We start from the raw sequence: 18,458 nt of genomic DNA on the forward strand, positions 1-18,458 counted from the left end.
TTTCACAGGAATAGCGAGACAGATAGAGAGACAGAGAAAGAGAGAGAGAGCGAAAAAGAGATCATTCGTCTCATCGATGATGTTCGCGCCAATATTCGTTCATCGATGTTCCCGCCAATGTTCGTTCATCGTATGTTGACGATGTCTGTTATGAATGTGTGTGTGTGTGGTGTTGTGTGTTTGTTAGTTAGAATAACCAAATGCCTTTACTTACGATGATGATGGTTGTTGATGTTGTTGTAGTGGCTGTTAGAGTAAATTATATGGAAAAAGTGTTCTGCCGCCGCGAATTTTGAGGAGAAAAAAGTAACTGTATTTGGAAAGGAAAAAATGCAGAAATGTGTGATTTTGGTGATGTTGTCAAAGCATAAAGTTAGTAATAGAGTGATGACAACATGAAGTGCGCACGGAAAAAATTTTTTATTTTCAAAGGGAAAAAAGTAGAGTTGTGAAATAAATTGAGGATCATTGTTAGAAAATAACAAAAATACATAAAATAGAAGAAAATGATGTGATTTTTGTGGACATTTAAGAAAAAATAAATTATTTTTAGTGAAAGATAAGAAGAAGAAGAAGAAAATTTTCAATGATTTCAACATAAAGTAAAAGAATTGATGTGATTTTTGGGACGTTTGAGAAAAATAAAATATTTTTAGTGAAACATAGGAAGAAGAAGAAGAAATTTTTTAATAATTTCAACATAAAGTAAAAGAAATTTAGAAAATTATGTGATTTTTTTGGTCATTTAAGAAAATGTGATTTAGTGAAACAAGAAGAAGAAGAAAATTTTCAATAATTTCAACTAAAGTGAGAGAAATTTAGAAAATTATGTAATTTTTTGGTCATTTAAGAAAATTTGAGTTAGTGAAACGAGAAGAAGAAGAAGAAAATTCTCAATAATTTCAACATAAAGTGAGAGAAATTTAGAAAATTATGTGATTTTTTGGAGGATTATGGGATTTTTGAATAAATAAGTAAAAGATAAAATTTTTCTATGCGAGTTCATGAAATATAAGAAGAAGAAGAAGAATTTTTTCCTAATAATTTCAACATAAAGTGAGAGAAATTTAGAAAATTATGTGATTTTTTGGAGGATTAAGTAAAAGAAAATATTTTTATATGAAATCATGAAACATAAGAAGAAGAAGAAGTTTTTCATAAGCAATTTTTTGAAAAAAGAGATGCTATAAAATTTTTTTAAATATATTTTTGAGAAAAATCGCAGTAAATATTAACAAAATTCAAACTAATTTAAAGACAATTTTTTTAAAAAAAAAGGTAATTTTCTTTATACTTTTAAAAAATTTAATAACAATTTTTAATAATTTCATCACAAAATAACAAAAATTTTTACTTGAAGGAAAAAATAAGTACTTAACATCGCAGTCAAAGATATTGTTCGCTTGGCATAGCATTGATGTGCGTTAGTTATATGAACAAACACACGCACACACAGACCGACGCTAGCGTGCGTATACACACATCGTCGTATTATCAAGCAAGCAAGCAGCTACCCTAACAATGAGAGTTGCCGGTAGAACATGTATTAGTGGAAATAAAGGAACATTTTTGTGTATTACGAAAAAGGAATGATCAGAGTTGCCGACGGTAAAATATTTTTGAAGGCAAAAAAAGAAGAAGAAAAAATTGTAAGAAAAAAGGTAATGTTTGCCGACGGCAAACATTTTTGAAGGAAAAAATGGAAAATTATTTGATGATGGAAAAAAAATTTATGAAAATAAAATTAAATGAGCAGAGTTGCCGACGGCATTTATTTTTGAAGACAAAAGGGAATATTATTTGAAAAATTTTATGAAATGTGGAAAAAGAAAGAAAAAATAAAATGCACTGAAAAAAGATATAAGAAAGAAAATATTTTATGGTTAGTTTTATTTTTCATATATTAAGGTAAGTTTTATTTTTGATATATTTTATTAAATTTTTTTATGTTTTTGTAATTTTCAACAAGAAAATATCTCTTTTTAAATATTTTTTGTGGTCCTGAAAAGGACCGATTGTTTTGTTGTAAAAGAAAAATTCTCCAAATAGCGTCAAGAAAATATTTAACCGCCGAAACCGTACAAAGTACGACCTTGTCTCTTCAAAGCATAGACGACATCCATAGCAGTGACGGTTTTACGCTTAGCATGTTCGGTGTATGTAACGGCGTCACGAATAACGTTTTCCAAAAACACCTTCAGAACACCACGGGTTTCTTCGTAGATGAGGCCAGAGATACGTTTTACACCACCACGGCGAGCCAAACGTCTAATAGCTGGCTTGGTAATACCCTGGATATTATCACGTAACACTTTACGGTGACGTTTAGCGCCACCTTTTCCCAAGCCTTTGCCACCTTTACCACGACCAGTCATTTTTCACTTTTTTAAAAATCACTTAACACTTCACGAAAGCACAAGAACGAATGTTTTTTCGATGGCTGGCGGCTTCTATTTATACAAAAATTGGCCTGTTTGACTAACCAAGAGTCTTAATGGAATACACATGTATTTGTGTATGTGTTAGTACACATTTTGGGCGCGCACAGCTGTCTTTACTGGTTTACCCACCCCTAATCATAGCCGCCTCTTCGAAATTTTCTATAAATACCGCTATATGGATGGATGGCACAGTTATTACAGTGTTAACAGTGTTTGTGTGCATACCTAAGTGAAGTGAAAAAAATTAAAGTGAAAAATGGCTCGTACTAAGCAAACTGCCCGTAAATCAACTGGTGGAAAGGCTCCTCGTAAGCAATTGGCCACTAAAGCCGCTCGTAAGAGCGCACCAGCCACCGGCGGCGTCAAGAAGCCTCATCGTTTCCGTCCTGGTACTGTTGCCTTGCGTGAAATCCGTCGTTACCAGAAGAGTACTGAATTGTTGATCCGCAAATTGCCCTTCCAACGTTTGGTTCGTGAAATTGCTCAAGATTTCAAAACTGATTTGCGTTTCCAGAGCTCTGCTGTTATGGCCTTGCAAGAAGCCAGTGAAGCATACTTGGTCGGTCTTTTTGAAGATACTAACTTGTGCGCCATCCACGCTAAGCGTGTCACCATCATGCCTAAAGACATCCAATTGGCCAGACGTATCCGTGGAGAACGTGCTTAAATTCTTGACGTTTTAAAAACTATTTTTTTACAACAAAACAATCGGTCCTTTTCAGGACCACAAAATATTTATAAAAAAGAGATTATTTTTTCATCAAACTATTTATCATTTTTAACATTTTAAATAAATAAATATTTTTCTTTGTGTTTGTTTAATTTTTGAGGCTGATTTTAGGAATATTTGAAAATTTTCTTGTATGAGTCATATTTGACGGCGTCAGTAAAAATCTCCCATTAGAAGACACATTTTATTCTTCTTCTTGAAAAAAAAATATAATATTACAATTTTCCCTTTCAAAGACACATTTCTGCTTCTTAAAAAAGTATTGAAATTTGCTTCTATAGGTAATTTTTGACGGCGTCAGTAAAATTATTCATTTAAATATTTTGTTCTTCTTCTTGACACAAAAAACAAAAATTATGTTATAATTTTTCCCTAAAAAGACATTTTATTCTTCTTCTTGAACAAACTTATTGAAATTTCCTTCTATATGTAATTTTTGACGGCGTCAGTAAAATTTTCCCATTGAAATGCACATTTGTGTTCTTCTTCTTCTTCCTTTTCTATGTGTGTTTTTGATGGCGTCAGTAATATTTTCCTATTAAAGTATACATTTATTCTTCTTCTTTCTTTTCTGTTGGTCTTTTTGACGGCGTCAATATTAATTTCATCTTTAAAGGCAATGTTTTTTTCTTCTTCTTATTTTCTTCATAACAAATATTTGTTTTATTGAACTTCTTTTTGTGTGTATACTAATGTCCACGAGGCATATGTTCAATAAATTTGGCGCGAAATGTTCTCTGCAATAATGCTCTCACTATTTCTCATTCAAAATGGTTGAAAATTTTTGGCGGAAAATGCTCTCTGTTTTGTTTTATTTTTTCTTTTCAGATAATGATGAATGAAATATGCAATTTTTTTCTTTTCAGCTATATATATATTTTAATTTAGTAAAATTTTAGGATAATTTTGTAAAATTATAATTTTTTTGAAAATATTAATCAATAATTGTCTCACGTAGATATGACGAATATTTCTTGGCCATTTGAAAGGCGTAATACTACATTTTAGAAAAACATTTTCTTTTTAAAAAAAAATGTTTAAATCTTGTATTATTTTTACAGAATTGTCATAAAAAAGGGATTTATTTATTTTATTATATACATTTTTGCAAAAAATATCCAAATTATTAACGAAATCAGGAAAAATATACGTGTGAAAAACTTCAGTAATTCTATATGGTTTTTTCCTTGATATGTACTAGCAAAGGAAGAATTATTTTTGGAGAATATTTTTTGCAAAAAATGATGAAATGTTTACTAAATTTTAACGAAAATGTCCTCATATTTTATTAAAAATTAATTTTTGAGCGATTTTCATTTAATTTAGCAAAAATATTTCAATTTTCAAAAATATTACCTTTGACAGTGAATGTTTGTCCATAGGTGGTATACGGTAATGGGAAGATTTTTTTAACTTTTCCAAAGAAATAACTACTTTTTATGAATAATGTTATAATTTGGTGTAAATATACAGATTCTGAAATGTTTTTTAAGAAATTTTTATAAAACTTAATTAGATTTGAGCTTTTAAATTTCTTTGAAGAAAAACTTTTCTTCATTGAAAATATGCCAACAAGAGGATTTCTGCCGTCTTGGACCACATAAAGATTTTCAATTTTTTTCACAGTGAAAATGTAAAATATGTCAATATTTTAATTTTATCCCAAAGTAAACATATCAGGCTTTATTCTCAAATAGAATTTGGAAAATATTTTTTGAAAAAATTCATAATTTTTTCAAATTTAGTTACAAATTTGTGATTACATTTTTACAATCTGTGAAGTTAAACGCTTATAACTTTTAAACGGATAAAGGAAATTACACCAAATTTTCGTTAAAATATGGCCTGATATCTATACAAGAAATGTGTAAAATATCTTTTATAAAAATATTCAAACATTCTTCAGAAAAATTAAATTCCTACGAAAACTTTTGTAAAAAATTAAACACGCTTCCACACAATATTTCGAAAAATATAGCTATTGACTACTATGCACTTCTCATCTTTTCAATGTACCTACCATGTTAAAACTTTGCCAATAACGACGAACAACGAACAATTTAATAGTACACATAAATTTGTGAGTGTATTTGTGTTACAGTGAAATATAAACATAAAAGTGAAAACAGTGAAAAGTGCCAAAAATTCTGTAGAAGACACAATAGATGTCTTCACACGAGACAGGATTTTGGTTTCAACACCTCTGACGAACGTGTTTATTCCCAACGGCGTCATGCAGTCAGCAGACCTGCCAGCCGCCTGCACACCCCATCCAGCGGGAAGACAACCAACGCAACACAGCGAAAGTGTGAATATGAATGGAAGCCTTGATAACGCCGGCGGCAATTTCACCGCCGATGGGTTTACCGAAGTTGTTCCTAAATATAAACGAGGAAAGAAGAGGCGCGGCAGTACTGGAGGTGATACAACAGATGGATCTCTTCAATCAGTTATTGCCAAGCTTGAAAGTGAAATAGAAAGTCTCAAGAAAGATAAACAAGCCGTGTCGGATAGGCTGGATGAAATATCAACTCAACTGCGAGCCGCCCATGGTCGGGAGTTGAGCTACAAGCGCATAATAGAGCGCTATGAGAAGAAGAAGACTGGTGTCATTTCTGTCACTCCACCAGTTGCGGCTGTCGAAGAGCCAACCAGGCAGAACCTGGAAACACCACCTGTGCCTCGAATCAACGTGCGAAGTGCCAAACCTTCGCCAGATTTGCAGACAACAACTAAACGTGAGAAGAAAGATGCAACTACATCTCCGAAAGATGCAACTACATCACCGAAAGATGCAACTACATCGCCGAAAGATGCAACTACGTCACCAAAAGATGCAGCTACATCACCGAACCTGGTTGGGAACCCCAACGAGAATGAAGATAGTGTGGATTCTGTGGCTATAAAGTCAGCCAAAAAGAAGCCAAAAAGGAAAGTCCGTATCACAGTCGTCAACGAACCAGTGAATACAGCCGAGCAGATGGATACCACTGAAGGTGCATCACCAACTGTTAAGGGCGCCTCGTCCAAAAACATCGGTAAGTCAGTTCCTGTCATTACTACTTACAATACGAATGTTAAACAAATGGTAGAGCTAATTAAAAAGGAACTAGGTCATGAAGATTTTGAGCTCCATATCGTGAATAGAAAGAGTACCTCGTACCAAATGTCATCACTAGAAGAACGGGACAAAATTAGAAATGCTTTGATTAGGGAGGGCATTCAGCACTATACCTATACTCCAAAAAACGAGACTCCTATATCTGTAGTCATTGAGAAGTTAGCAGGGGACTTTGATAGGGAAGATGTAAAGGAGGAACTGAAGAGGAAAGTAGAAAACTTAGATGTTAAACAGGTTTACAGGCTAAGCTATGATAAGTGGCTTGTTCACATTGGTAGAGGATCTAATATTGAGGGTCTCTATAAGCTTAAAAAACTTCTACACTCAAATAGAATAAAAGTAAGGAAGGACATGAAGAAAGGCCTTACCCAGTGCCATAATTGCCAGCGGTACGGACATACGTCATCTAATTGTGGGTTACCATTTAGATGTGTAAAATGCGCTGGTTCTCACGGACCACGTAATTGCCACATACCTTTGGGAAATCACAAACCTAAAATGGTAGAGGTAGAGAATCCTACTACTGGGGAAAAGAATATAGTGCCAGAATTCACTCTCAGGTGTGTTAATTGTGACAAAGATGGTCATTCGGCTAATGCCAAACAATGTCCTATACGGCAAAATCTTCAGGCAAAAATGAATGCTGCTTTAGCTGCGAAATCTTCGCCGAAAGCACAAAGAAAATTTGCTAGAAATAGTGGGGTAGTTAAACCTGGGATCTCGTATTCCTCTGCAGCGAATAGGAAAGGTTCCAATAATGGCATAGCGTCTCCTAATATTAGTGAAGCGCCCCTTAGAAACAGTGTTGTTCCTACGAGAGACAACAGTATGAATGAAGCCTTAAGATCTTTTGAGATATTCGATGAAATCTGTAAAGAGCATTTTAGCAATGACTTCTTTACATGCTTTTCTAAGGTTCGTAGCCTCTCTAGGGACATTACGAAGATGGACAAGATGACCCAAAAGAAAGCCATGTTTGGGATTTTAACATCACTCTCATCTAATGATTAGACAAATTAAATGCATTTTCGCCAACATCAACTCCTTGGTGTCGATGTACAAGAGACACTGCCTACGAGTGTTTCTTGACGAACATCGGCCTGAGGTGATGATGTTGGCGGAGCATAGATTGTCTGATCACCACAATTTAGTGATGGACGGTTATGTAAGTTTTGTTCAAAAAAGGAGGGGTAGTCCAGGGGGGGGAACTGCTATCCTTGTGAGGGACAGTATAAAATGTGAACAGGTCTCGGTGGAATCAGGATCCATAGAGGGTACCTGTGCTAAAATATACAGAAACGATGGTTCGGTAGTATACTTAGCTTCTTTGTATTCAAGACCACAAGATAACTTAGATGCAGCAGACTTGGAGTTTTTACGGACTCTGGCCTCTAATGGAGAACTTGTAGTTGGAGCTGACCTAAATGCTAGGCATATCAACTGGGGAGGTAACAATACATGTTCTAAGGGCAGGATATTGCATGACTTTTTAGTAACATGCCCTGACCTGGCTATTATTCCAACCGATGGGCCTACCAGGATCCATAGAGATACCCACTCTTTTATAGATCTCTGTATGGTTTCCATTGGTATAACAATATGTGATGATGGTGGTAGAGGCATTCGCACTCTAGACTGTAGCTCCGATCACCGAGCAATAGAGATGCTAGTAAGTGGGATTACTCCCGAACGTAGGGACCGGCATACTATTTTTGATTTCAAAAATCTAAACAAACGTAGGTTAAATAGAATACTTTCTGAAGATCTTCCTTCCTGTCAGCTCCCCATAGACAGAGTTGTTAGTGCCAATGAAATTGACCAGTGTATCGAATCTATTTCGAATACATTTCAAAGAGCAATGAATGACTCTATACCAAAAGTCATACCTGGACCTAGAGGTCCCCGAAAACTTCCCCAGCATATTTTAGACATGATCCGGGAGAAAAAACGCTTACGTAGAGTTCTATACCGCACTGATAATCCAGGTCGATATGGGATACTAAGGGCCGAAATTAAAAATTTGGACACAATTATACAAGGTGCTATTGCACAACATGATGGTACTCAATGGACCTCATTTTTAAATAGCATTACAATGAATGATAGGGTGTATAGTAGAGTTAAGGCAGCAGCTGGTATAAAGCATAAGGAAATCCCTGACCTTATCGATGACAGTAGTGCTCCCATAGTCCTTGACATCTGCAAAGCAAACAAAATTGCTGACAACATTCAGGAATCGGGCATTTATCACGATATCTCTGACGACAACATCCATAATGACATCTCAGTCTTTAATAATAGATCGCCACTTGTGCAATTTTCAGCAGAATTTACTGCTGATGGTGGCACTAGTAATAACCCTAGGCTATGGCGGCAGCATAGTTTCATATCCCCGTCAGATATAGGCTCAGCGCTTAAATATAGACCGAAGAAAAAGTCCTGTGGTAATGACGGAATCCCGGACATTGTTCTAAAAGTTACAGATATTGCCACATGGCAAAACATATGTATCTTATTTAACCACTGCATTAATTTGGGATACTTCCCGACTGCATGGAAAACGGCTATAACGGTCCCTGTCCTAAAGCCTGGAAAAGATCCCTCGATGGCTGACAGCTACAGACCAATAAGTCTGTTGTCGTCTTTAGGGAAGTTATTTGAATACTTCTTACTGAGAAGTATAAATAATACTATAGAAGATGGGGAACTACTCTCTGACAGCCAATTTGGCTTCAGAAGAGGTCTCTCCACTTCTCACGCGCTCACAGTCTTAGGGGGATATGTGAGCAAAAACCTTAATAATAGGCAGATGACTTTAGCTGTCAGTTTGGACTTTTCAAAAGCCTTTGACAGTGTTTGGCATGATGGTGTCATCTATAAAATGAGTAGATTAGGATTTCATTATAACACCTGTCGTCTAGTAGCCGATTTCCTGAAGGATAGGAAATTTAAAGTACGGGTAAAGGAGGCATTCTCCACGATTCGAGAGGTTTTTGCGGGAGTCCCACAAGGTTCTCTCCTTGGACCAGTATTATTCAATATATTTTTGTGTGATATTCCTCATCCCCCGACGGGGGACCTGCTTCTCATATATGCTGATGACATTCTTGTTGCAGCAGCAGGAGCACATGCGGAAAACACAAATAGGAGAATAAATGAATACCTAGATCGTCTCTCCACATTTTTCAACGAATGGAAATTACGACTGAATGTCAGCAAATGTGAGGGAATTATGTTTAAAGGGCTTAAAAAGCATATCTATCCTAGTGCCAGGAGATATGAGGCAAGGCTAGCAATTGCAGGGCAGCCTATACAAGTCGCTGAACAGATTAAATACCTAGGGGTTGTCTTCCACTCGAAATTCCAGTTCATAAGACACGTAGATTATATCCTATCAAAGGCAAAGAAAATGTTTTGGTCATACCAACGTCTAATAAGATCGTCGGGCGGCCTTAGTCAGGAAGTTAAGTTGCTAATATATAAACAAATTATTAGACCTATAATTGCGTATGCATTTCCGGTATGGTATGGCATTTCCTCTCACCAAATGGAGAGAATCCGACAGTGGGAAAGAAAGATTCTTAGGTCATGCCTTGGCATCAGGCCTCAATTAGGCGAGGATGGAATTTGGAGACTGCCTCCCAATTCCGAGGTATATGTTAGCACCCCCTTTGATAGGATAGATGTATTTTTGGTAAGAAATGCATTAAACTTTCTAGAAAAGGCGTCCCAACTGAGCAACAGTCTTGTTACTGACTGTCTCAACCAGACTACAACTATTGAGCAACTTATCGATTCCAACTACCAGGCACCTAGTAGCCTGATTACATTAGATAGAGAAGGCCTACTTTATCTGGATGGGAATTTACAATTCTACCACCGCAGATATGGAACTTTCGACATCTTCAATACCGTTTACCAGATCGCCCAATAAAGGACGAGGCGCCCTTACATATTGTATATATTTAGTTTTATTTTAGTTTGTAAGTTAGTCTATAAGTAAACATATAAAAAGAATAAGAACTCCTTTTTTTTTAAATGATTCATTTTTTTGGAGAAAATTTGAGCTAATTTTTGGTAACTTAATGTTAATCACATAGTGTTAAGAATATGTTGTATACTTGATGCAACTTATGTACGTATTATCCACATAAACTTTGAAAAATAGAAATATGCTAAGTAATTTTAAGAACTAATGTTAGACGTAAGTCATCTACCCATTGTTTAAGTATTTTGAATCAATAAATCTGAAATCTGAAATCTGAAATCTGAACTTTGCCAATAACAATTTAATAGTACACATAAATTTGTGAGTGTATTTGTGTTACAGTGAAATATAAACATAAAAGTGAATAATCATGTCTGACGCCGCCGTTGTTGAAGCCACCGCCTCCCCAGTTGCCGCTGTTGAGAAAAAGGCACCAAAGAAGGCCGCAGCCAAAGCAAAGAAACCATCAGCTGCCCCTACTCATCCACCAACCCAACAAATGGTTGACGCCGCCATCAAAACATTGAAGGAACGTGGTGGTTCATCATTGCCTGCCATCAAGAAATATTTGGCCAGCACCTACAAGGTTGATGCCCAAAAATTGGCTCCTTTCATCAAGAAATATTTGAAGAGCGCTGTTGCCAGTGGAAAACTCATCCAAACTAAAGGTAAGGGTGCTTCTGGTTCATTCAAATTGTCCGCCTCGGCTTCCAAGGAACCCAAAGCAAAGACTGCTGAAAAGAAGAAGAAGGCACCAGCTGCTGAGAAGAAGAAGAAGGCTGCCCCTAAAAAGGCCGCCGGTGAAAAGAAAACCGCTGCCAAGAAGCCATCTGCCGCCAAAAAGACCGCTGAGAAGAAGAAGGCTGACAAAACAAAGGCTAAGGCCGCCAAGAAAACCGGTACAGTTAAGGCTAAACCAGCAAAAACCGCCGCTAAAGCATCTGCCACCAAACCAAAGGCACCCAAGGCAAAAACAGCAGCTGCTAAACCCAAAAAAGCCGCCGCACCAAAGAAGCCAGCTGCCAAGAAAGCCGCCGCCAAGAAGTAATTTTTCCCAGAAAGATTACTTGTTGACAACATTTTTCGATATTCGAAAGCATAATATCTAACAGCCCTTTTCAGGGCTACAAATTAAATTCAAAAAGAGAAAATCTTTACTTCAAACTATTTATTATTACTACTATTTATTGTTTTATTACCTAAATAAATAAGAAAAATACACACGTGTCTGATTTTAAAAAAATTTTACCCTCACTAATTACTTTTCCTATTAGGTAATTAACATTGAGCCTGTTTTATTATGGGCATTCCACAAAATAACACCACAAAGGGATTAAAATTTTAGTCTGGGTCATAAAATAAATGTGACTAATTTTTGTTTGTCTAATTATGGTCATTTTCATCTAATTTCATATTTTAGGAATTTTTCATTTAATCTTCAAAAATGATAATTTTTTCTCTTTGCAAAAATTGTTTGCTGGGTAAAAGGAGATTATTTTAATCAGGAATGTTTTTCTATTCTAATGAAGTTATGTTGCAACTCTATTTTATTTCTTTTTCTATTTTTTCCATTGAAAAATGTCCCGTTAATTTTTGCGCCACCACCAAAAAAATTTCCCCTTAAAAATGTTCGCGCTTCATATTTGACATTGGCGTAGTGAAGTATTACAGGCAAAATGCTTATACATACTTGTTGTTCGTTTATACATTTTCGATATGGTGGTGACTGCCGACGGTAATACTAAGTAACAACGCACAAGCACACACACACATACCCATACAGTGGATGGCGTGTTGTTGTACACACATAGAGTAGCCAAGCAAGCAAAAAAGCAATATGAACCACGGCAAAACAAGATTTGACGGCGTCATTTACTAAATACATGGGAAAATTATTATTTTTGCTAGAATATGAGGAATTTTAAAATTATTTTGGTAAGTTTCTTTATTAAATAATGGAAAATAAGTGTTTCGACAAAAATTTGATCTCTTTTAAAATGTTTTTTGTGGCCCTGAAAAGGGCCTTTTATGGTTGAATTTCGACGAAATATGAAAAAATCAAGGCATTTACTTGGAGCTGGTGTATTTAGTAACAGCCTTGGTACCTTCAGAGACAGCGTGCTTAGCCAATTCACCGGGCAACAATAGACGGACAGCGGTTTGGATTTCCCGACTGGTGATGGTAGAGCGCTTGTTGTAGTGGGCCAAACGAGAGGCTTCGGCGGCAATACGTTCGAAGATGTCATTCACGAAACTGTTCATGATGCTCATGGCCTTTGACGAAATACCAGTATCAGGATGGACTTGCTTCAACACTTTGTAAATGTAGATAGCGTAACTCTCCTTACGCTTGGTACGTCTCTTCGACTTATCGCCCTTGGTGATGTTCTTTTGGGCTTTGCCGGCCTTCTTTGCTGCTTTACCACTGGTTTTAGGAGGCATTTTTCACTTTTAGTTTTTTAATCACACAAACACTTTTAACACTGTTCACAAATGATGAACCTACGGCGTCAAACAAGAATATTTCAAGCATTAAATGCTCAAATGTTTCAGGTAGTCACAGTTGCTGTGTGGAATAGTGGCCAAACAACCCCATTTTTCGATGTGTGTGTATTAAATGAGCGAGAGAAAAGTATAAATAGTACGGGTATATTCGAGTAACGGCATCATTCTGTGTTTTTTCAGTGCTAAGTGAAGTGTTCAAAAAAATATTAAGTGAAAATGTCTGGTCGTGGTAAAGGTGGCAAAGTTAAGGGAAAGGCAAAGTCCCGTTCAAATCGTGCTGGTCTTCAATTCCCCGTCGGTCGTATTCATCGTTTGTTGCGCAAAGGCAACTATGCTGAACGTGTTGGTGCCGGTGCTCCAGTATATTTAGCCGCCGTCATGGAATATTTGGCTGCTGAAGTTTTGGAATTGGCTGGTAATGCTGCCCGTGACAACAAGAAGACTCGTATCATTCCCCGTCACTTGCAATTGGCCATCCGCAACGACGAAGAATTGAACAAATTGCTGTCCGGCGTCACAATTGCCCAAGGTGGTGTATTGCCAAACATCCAAGCTGTTCTCTTGCCCAAGAAGACCGAAAAGAAAGCCTAAATTATCTCGAAAGGTATTATGGAAAAAATACAGACCATCGTATAAGAAGAAGAAAAATCCATACAAAATTCAACCAATCCGTCCTTTTCAGGACGACAAAAAATATTTAAAAAGAGAAAAAATCTATTCAAACTATTAATTTTCATTATTTACATTTTATAGGGAAAGAATAAAAATGACCAAAAATTTAATATTTACATTTTATAGGGAAAAAAATAAAAATGCCCAAAAAATGATATTTTTCTTAATCGACGACAACCCTTGATTATTTTACAAATGACATTTTTTCTTTCATAATTCCTTAGAAAATATGTTCGTTTGTTGTAACTGTTTTTCATTTCTACCCCCCAACAGAATTGTGTTTGTTTTATGTCGCTTTAGTTTTCACAGGAATAGCGAGACAGATAGAGAGACAGAGAAAGAGAGAGAGAGCGAAAAAGAGATCATTCGTCTCATCGATGATGTTCGCGCCAATATTCGTTCATCGATGTTCCCGCCAATGTTCGTTCATCGTATGTTGACGATGTCTGTTATGAATGTGTGTGTGTGTGGTGTTGTGTGTTTGTTAGTTAGAATAACCAAATGCCTTTACTTACGATGATGATGGTTGTTGATGTTGTTGTAGTGGCTGTTAGAGTAAATTATATGGAAAAAGTGTTCTGCCGCCGCGAATTTTGAGGAGAAAAAAGTAACTGTATTTGGAAAGGAAAAAATGCAGAAATGTGTGATTTTGGTGATGTTGTCAAAGCATAAAGTTAGTAATAGAGTGATGACAACATGAAGTGCGCACGGAAAAAATTTTTTATTTTCAAAGGGAAAAAAGTAGAGTTGTGAAATAAATTGAGGATCATTGTTAGAAAATAACAAAAATACATAAAATAGAAGAAAATGATGTGATTTTTGTGGACATTTAAGAAAAAATAAATTATTTTTAGTGAAAGATAAGAAGAAGAAGAAGAAAATTTTCAATGATTTCAACATAAAGTAAAAGAATTGATGTGATTTTTGGGACGTTTGAGAAAAATAAAATATTTTTAGTGAAACATAGGAAGAAGAAGAAGAAATTTTTTAATAATTTCAACATAAAGTAAAAGAAATTTAGAAAATTATGTGATTTTTTTGGTCATTTAAGAAAATGTGATTTAGTGAAACAAGAAGAAGAAGAAAATTTTCAATAATTTCAACTAAAGTGAGAGAAATTTAGAAAATTATGTAATTTTTTGGTCATTTAAGAAAATTTGAGTTAGTGAAACGAGAAGAAGAAGAAGAAAATTCTCAATAATTTCAACATAAAGTGAGAGAAATTTAGAAAATTATGTGATTTTTTGGAGGATTATGGGATTTTTGAATAAATAAGTAAAAGATAAAATTTTTCTATGCGAGTTCATGAAATATAAGAAGAAGAAGAAGAATTTTTTCCTAATAATTTCAACATAAAGTGAGAGAAATTTAGAAAATTATGTGATTTTTTGGAGGATTAAGTAAAAGAAAATATTTTTATATGAAATCATGAAACATAAGAAGAAGAAGAAGTTTTTCATAAGCAATTTTTTGAAAAAAGAGATGCTATAAAATTTTTTTAAATATATTTTTGAGAAAAATCGCAGTAAATATTAACAAAATTCAAACTAATTTAAAGACAATTTTTTTAAAAAAAAAGGTAATTTTCTTTATACTTTTAAAAAATTTAATAACAATTTTTAATAATTTCATCACAAAATAACAAAAATTTTTACTTGAAGGAAAAAATAAGTACTTAACATCGCAGTCAAAGATATTGTTCGCTTGGCATAGCATTGATGTGCGTTAGTTATATGAACAAACACACGCACACACAGACCGACGCTAGCGTGCGTATACACACATCGTCGTATTATCAAGCAAGCAAGCAGCTACCCTAACAATGAGAGTTGCCGGTAGAACATGTATTAGTGGAAATAAAGGAACATTTTTGTGTATTACGAAAAAGGAATGATCAGAGTTGCCGACGGTAAAATATTTTTGAAGGCAAAAAAAGAAGAAGAAAAAATTGTAAGAAAAAAGGTAATGTTTGCCGACGGCAAACATTTTTGAAGGAAAAAATGGAAAATTATTTGATGATGGAAAAAAAATTTATGAAAATAAAATTAAATGAGCAGAGTTGCCGACGGCATTTATTTTTGAAGACAAAAGGGAATATTATTTGAAAAATTTTATGAAATGTGGAAAAAGAAAGAAAAAATAAAATGCACTGAAAAAAGATATAAGAAAGAAAATATTTTATGGTTAGTTTTATTTTTCATATATTAAGGTAAGTTTTATTTTTGATATATTTTATTAAATTTTTTTATGTTTTTGTAATTTTCAACAAGAAAATATCTCTTTTTAAATATTTTTTGTGGTCCTGAAAAGGACCGATTGTTTTGTTGTAAAAGAAAAATTCTCCAAATAGCGTCAAGAAAATATTTAACCGCCGAAACCGTACAAAGTACGACCTTGTCTCTTCAAAGCATAGACGACATCCATAGCAGTGACGGTTTTACGCTTAGCATGTTCGGTGTATGTAACGGCGTCACGAATAACGTTTTCCAAAAACACCTTCAGAACACCACGGGTTTCTTCGTAGATGAGGCCAGAGATACGTTTTACACCACCACGGCGAGCCAAACGTCTAATAGCTGGCTTGGTAATACCCTGGATATTATCACGTAACACTTTACGGTGACGTTTAGCGCCACCTTTTCCCAAGCCTTTGCCACCTTTACCACGACCAGTCATTTTTCACTTTTTTAAAAATCACTTAACACTTCACGAAAGCACAAGAACGAATGTTTTTTCGATGGCTGGCGGCTTCTATTTATACAAAAATTGGCCTGTTTGACTAACCAAGAGTCTTAATGGAATACACATGTATTTGTGTATGTGTTAGTACACATTTTGGGCGCGCACAGCTGTCTTTACTGGTTTACCCACCCCTAATCATAGCCGCCTCTTCGAAATTTTCTATAAATACCGCTATATGGATGGATGGCACAGTTATTACAGTGTTAACAGTGTTTGTGTGCATACCTAAGTGAAGTGAAAAAAATTAAAGTGAAAAATGGCTCGTACTAAGCAAACTGCCCGTAAATCAACTGGTGGAAAGGCTCCTCGTAAGCAATTGGCCACTAAAGCCGCTCGTAAGAGCGCACCAGCCACCGGCGGCGTCAAGAAGCCTCATCGTTTCCGTCCTGGTACTGTTGCCTTGCGTGAAATCCGTCGTTACCAGAAGAGTACTGAATTGTTGATCCGCAAATTGCCCTTCCAACGTTTGGTTCGTGAAATTGCTCAAGATTTCAAAACTGATTTGCGTTTCCAGAGCTCTGCTGTTATGGCCTTGCAAGAAGCCAGTGAAGCATACTTGGTCGGTCTTTTTGAAGATACTAACTTGTGCGCCATCCACGCTAAGCGTGTCACCATCATGCCTAAAGACATCCAATTGGCCAGACGTATCCGTGGAGAACGTGCTTAAATTCTTGACGTTTTAAAAACTATTTTTTTACAACAAAACAATCGGTCCTTTTCAGGACCACAAAATATTTATAAAAAAGAGATTATTTTTTCATCAAACTATTTATCATTTTTAACATTTTAAATAAATAAATATTTTTCTTTGTGTTTGTTTAATTTTTGAGGCTGATTTTAGGAATATTTGAAAATTTTCTTGTATGAGTCATATTTGACGGCGTCAGTAAAAATCTCCCATTAGAAGACACATTTTATTCTTCTTCTTGAAAAAAAAATATAATATTACAATTTTCCCTTTCAAAGACACATTTCTGCTTCTTAAAAAAGTATTGAAATTTGCTTCTATAGGTAATTTTTGACGGCGTCAGTAAAATTATTCATTTAAATATTTTGTTCTTCTTCTTGACACAAAAAACAAAAATTATGTTATAATTTTTCCCTAAAAAGACATTTTATTCTTCTTCTTGAACAAACTTATTGAAATTTCCTTCTATATGTAATTTTTGACGGCGTCAGTAAAATTTTCCCATTGAAATGCACATTTGTGTTCTTCTTCTTCTTCCTTTTCTATGTGTGTTTTTGATGGCGTCAGTAATATTTTCCTATTAAAGTATACATTTATTCTTCTTCTTTCTTTTCTGTTGGTCTTTTTGACGGCGTCAATATTAATTTCATCTTTAAAGGCAATGTTTTTTTCTTCTTCTTATTTTCTTCATAACAAATATTTGTTTTATTGAACTTCTTTTTGTGTGTATACTAATGTCCACGAGGCATATGTTCAATAAATTTGGCGCGAAATGTTCTCTGCAATAATGCTCTCACTATTTCTCATTCAAAATGGTTGAAAATTTTTGGCGGAAAATGCTCTCTGTTTTGTTTTATTTTTTCTTTTCAGATAATGATGAATGAAATATGCAATTTTTTTCTTTTCAGCTATATATATATTTTAATTTAGTAAAATTTTAGGATAATTTTGTAAAATTATAATTTTTTTGAAAATATTAATCAATAATTGTCTCACGTAGATATGACGAATATTTCTTGGCCATTTGAAAGGCGTAATACTACATTTTAGAAAAACATTTTCTTTTTAAAAAAAAATGTTTAAATCTTGTATTATTTTTACAGAATTGTCATAAAAAAGGGATTTATTTATTTTATTATATACATTTTTGCAAAAAATATCCAAATTATTAACGAAATCAGGAAAAATATACGTGTGAAAAACTTCAGTAATTCTATATGGTTTTTTCCTTGATATGTACTAGCAAAGGAAGAATTATTTTTGGAGAATATTTTTTGCAAAAAATGATGAAATGTTTACTAAATTTTAACGAAAATGTCCTCATATTTTATTAAAAATTAATTTTTGAGCGATTTTCATTTAATTTAGCAAAAATATTTCAATTTTCAAAAATATTACCTTTGACAGTGAATGTTTGTCCATAGGTGGTATACGGTAATGGGAAGATTTTTTTAACTTTTCCAAAGAAATAACTACTTTTTATGAATAATGTTATAATTTGGTGTAAATATACAGATTCTGAAATGTTTTTTAAGAAATTTTTATAAAACTTAATTAGATTTGAGCTTTTA

At 34.5% G+C, this 18,458-nt stretch overlaps 7 protein-coding genes and 2 long non-coding RNA genes across 9 annotated transcripts; 6 read left to right on the forward strand and 3 right to left on the reverse strand.

The window, feature by feature from the left end:
- Positions 1-375: 375 nt before the first annotated feature.
- Positions 376-1,789, forward strand: LOC141392889 (uncharacterized). Its single transcript, XR_012409909.1, has 2 exons — positions 376-1,278; positions 1,361-1,789. It is a non-coding gene; the product is annotated as an uncharacterized lncRNA (long non-coding RNA).
- Positions 1,790-2,002: 213 nt separating this feature from the next.
- Positions 2,003-2,418, reverse strand: LOC141392890 (histone H4). The gene has a single exon (XM_073965860.1). The coding sequence runs from the start codon at positions 2,373-2,375 to the stop codon at positions 2,064-2,066; it is 312 nt and encodes a 103-aa protein (XP_073821961.1). The 5' UTR covers positions 2,376-2,418; the 3' UTR covers positions 2,003-2,063.
- Positions 2,419-2,697: 279 nt separating this feature from the next.
- On the forward strand, positions 2,698-3,108 carry LOC141392300 (histone H3). The gene has a single exon (XM_073965249.1). The coding sequence runs from the start codon at positions 2,698-2,700 to the stop codon at positions 3,106-3,108; it is 411 nt and encodes a 136-aa protein (XP_073821350.1).
- A 7,484-nt stretch (positions 3,109-10,592) lies between these two features.
- LOC141392892 (histone H1-like) lies at positions 10,593-11,401 on the forward strand. Its single transcript, XM_073965863.1, has one exon. The coding sequence runs from the start codon at positions 10,651-10,653 to the stop codon at positions 11,326-11,328; it is 678 nt and encodes a 225-aa protein (XP_073821964.1). The 5' UTR covers positions 10,593-10,650; the 3' UTR covers positions 11,329-11,401.
- Positions 11,402-12,293: 892 nt separating this feature from the next.
- Positions 12,294-12,735, reverse strand: LOC141392891 (histone H2B). Its single transcript, XM_073965861.1, has one exon. It carries the CDS (start codon positions 12,720-12,722, stop codon positions 12,348-12,350), a length of 375 nt encoding a protein of 124 aa, XP_073821962.1. The 5' UTR covers positions 12,723-12,735; the 3' UTR covers positions 12,294-12,347.
- An 89-nt stretch (positions 12,736-12,824) lies between these two features.
- Positions 12,825-13,376, forward strand: LOC141392301 (histone H2A-like). The gene is made up of 2 exons (XM_073965251.1): positions 12,825-12,912; positions 13,021-13,376. The coding sequence occupies exons 1-2, from the start codon at positions 12,825-12,827 to the stop codon at positions 13,374-13,376; spliced, it is 444 nt and encodes a 147-aa protein (XP_073821352.1).
- Positions 13,377-14,133: 757 nt separating this feature from the next.
- Positions 14,134-15,547, forward strand: LOC141392893 (uncharacterized). The gene is made up of 2 exons (XR_012409910.1): positions 14,134-15,036; positions 15,119-15,547. It is a non-coding gene; the product is annotated as an uncharacterized lncRNA (long non-coding RNA).
- Positions 15,548-15,760: 213 nt separating this feature from the next.
- Positions 15,761-16,176, reverse strand: LOC141392894 (histone H4). The gene has a single exon (XM_073965864.1). It carries the CDS (start codon positions 16,131-16,133, stop codon positions 15,822-15,824), a length of 312 nt encoding a protein of 103 aa, XP_073821965.1. The 5' UTR covers positions 16,134-16,176; the 3' UTR covers positions 15,761-15,821.
- A 279-nt stretch (positions 16,177-16,455) lies between these two features.
- Positions 16,456-16,866, forward strand: LOC141392302 (histone H3). The gene has a single exon (XM_073965252.1). The coding sequence runs from the start codon at positions 16,456-16,458 to the stop codon at positions 16,864-16,866; it is 411 nt and encodes a 136-aa protein (XP_073821353.1).
- The last annotated feature ends 1,592 nt before the right edge of the window (positions 16,867-18,458 follow it).

Source organism: Musca autumnalis, unplaced genomic scaffold (genome assembly GCF_047663935.1).
Source record: "Musca autumnalis isolate F117 unplaced genomic scaffold, ASM4766393v1 scaffold_2, whole genome shotgun sequence".
NCBI lineage: Eukaryota > Metazoa > Arthropoda > Insecta > Diptera > Muscidae > Musca > Musca autumnalis.

Coding starts and splice junctions, on each gene's coding strand:
- LOC141392890 (XM_073965860.1), bottom strand. CDS start 2,375: ATGACTGGTCGTGGTAAAGGTGGCAAAGGCTTGGGAAAAGGTGGCGCT.
- LOC141392300 (XM_073965249.1), top strand. CDS start 2,698: ATGGCTCGTACTAAGCAAACTGCCCGTAAATCAACTGGTGGAAAGGCT.
- LOC141392892 (XM_073965863.1), top strand. CDS start 10,651: ATGTCTGACGCCGCCGTTGTTGAAGCCACCGCCTCCCCAGTTGCCGCT.
- LOC141392891 (XM_073965861.1), bottom strand. CDS start 12,722: ATGCCTCCTAAAACCAGTGGTAAAGCAGCAAAGAAGGCCGGCAAAGCC.
- LOC141392301 (XM_073965251.1), top strand. CDS start 12,825: ATGTTTCAGGTAGTCACAGTTGCTGTGTGGAATAGTGGCCAAACAACC. Junction 12,913..13,020: donor ATTAAATGAGCGAGAGAAAA/GTATAAATAGTA, acceptor GTCGTGGTAAAG/GTGGCAAAGTTAAGGGAAAG.
- LOC141392894 (XM_073965864.1), bottom strand. CDS start 16,133: ATGACTGGTCGTGGTAAAGGTGGCAAAGGCTTGGGAAAAGGTGGCGCT.
- LOC141392302 (XM_073965252.1), top strand. CDS start 16,456: ATGGCTCGTACTAAGCAAACTGCCCGTAAATCAACTGGTGGAAAGGCT.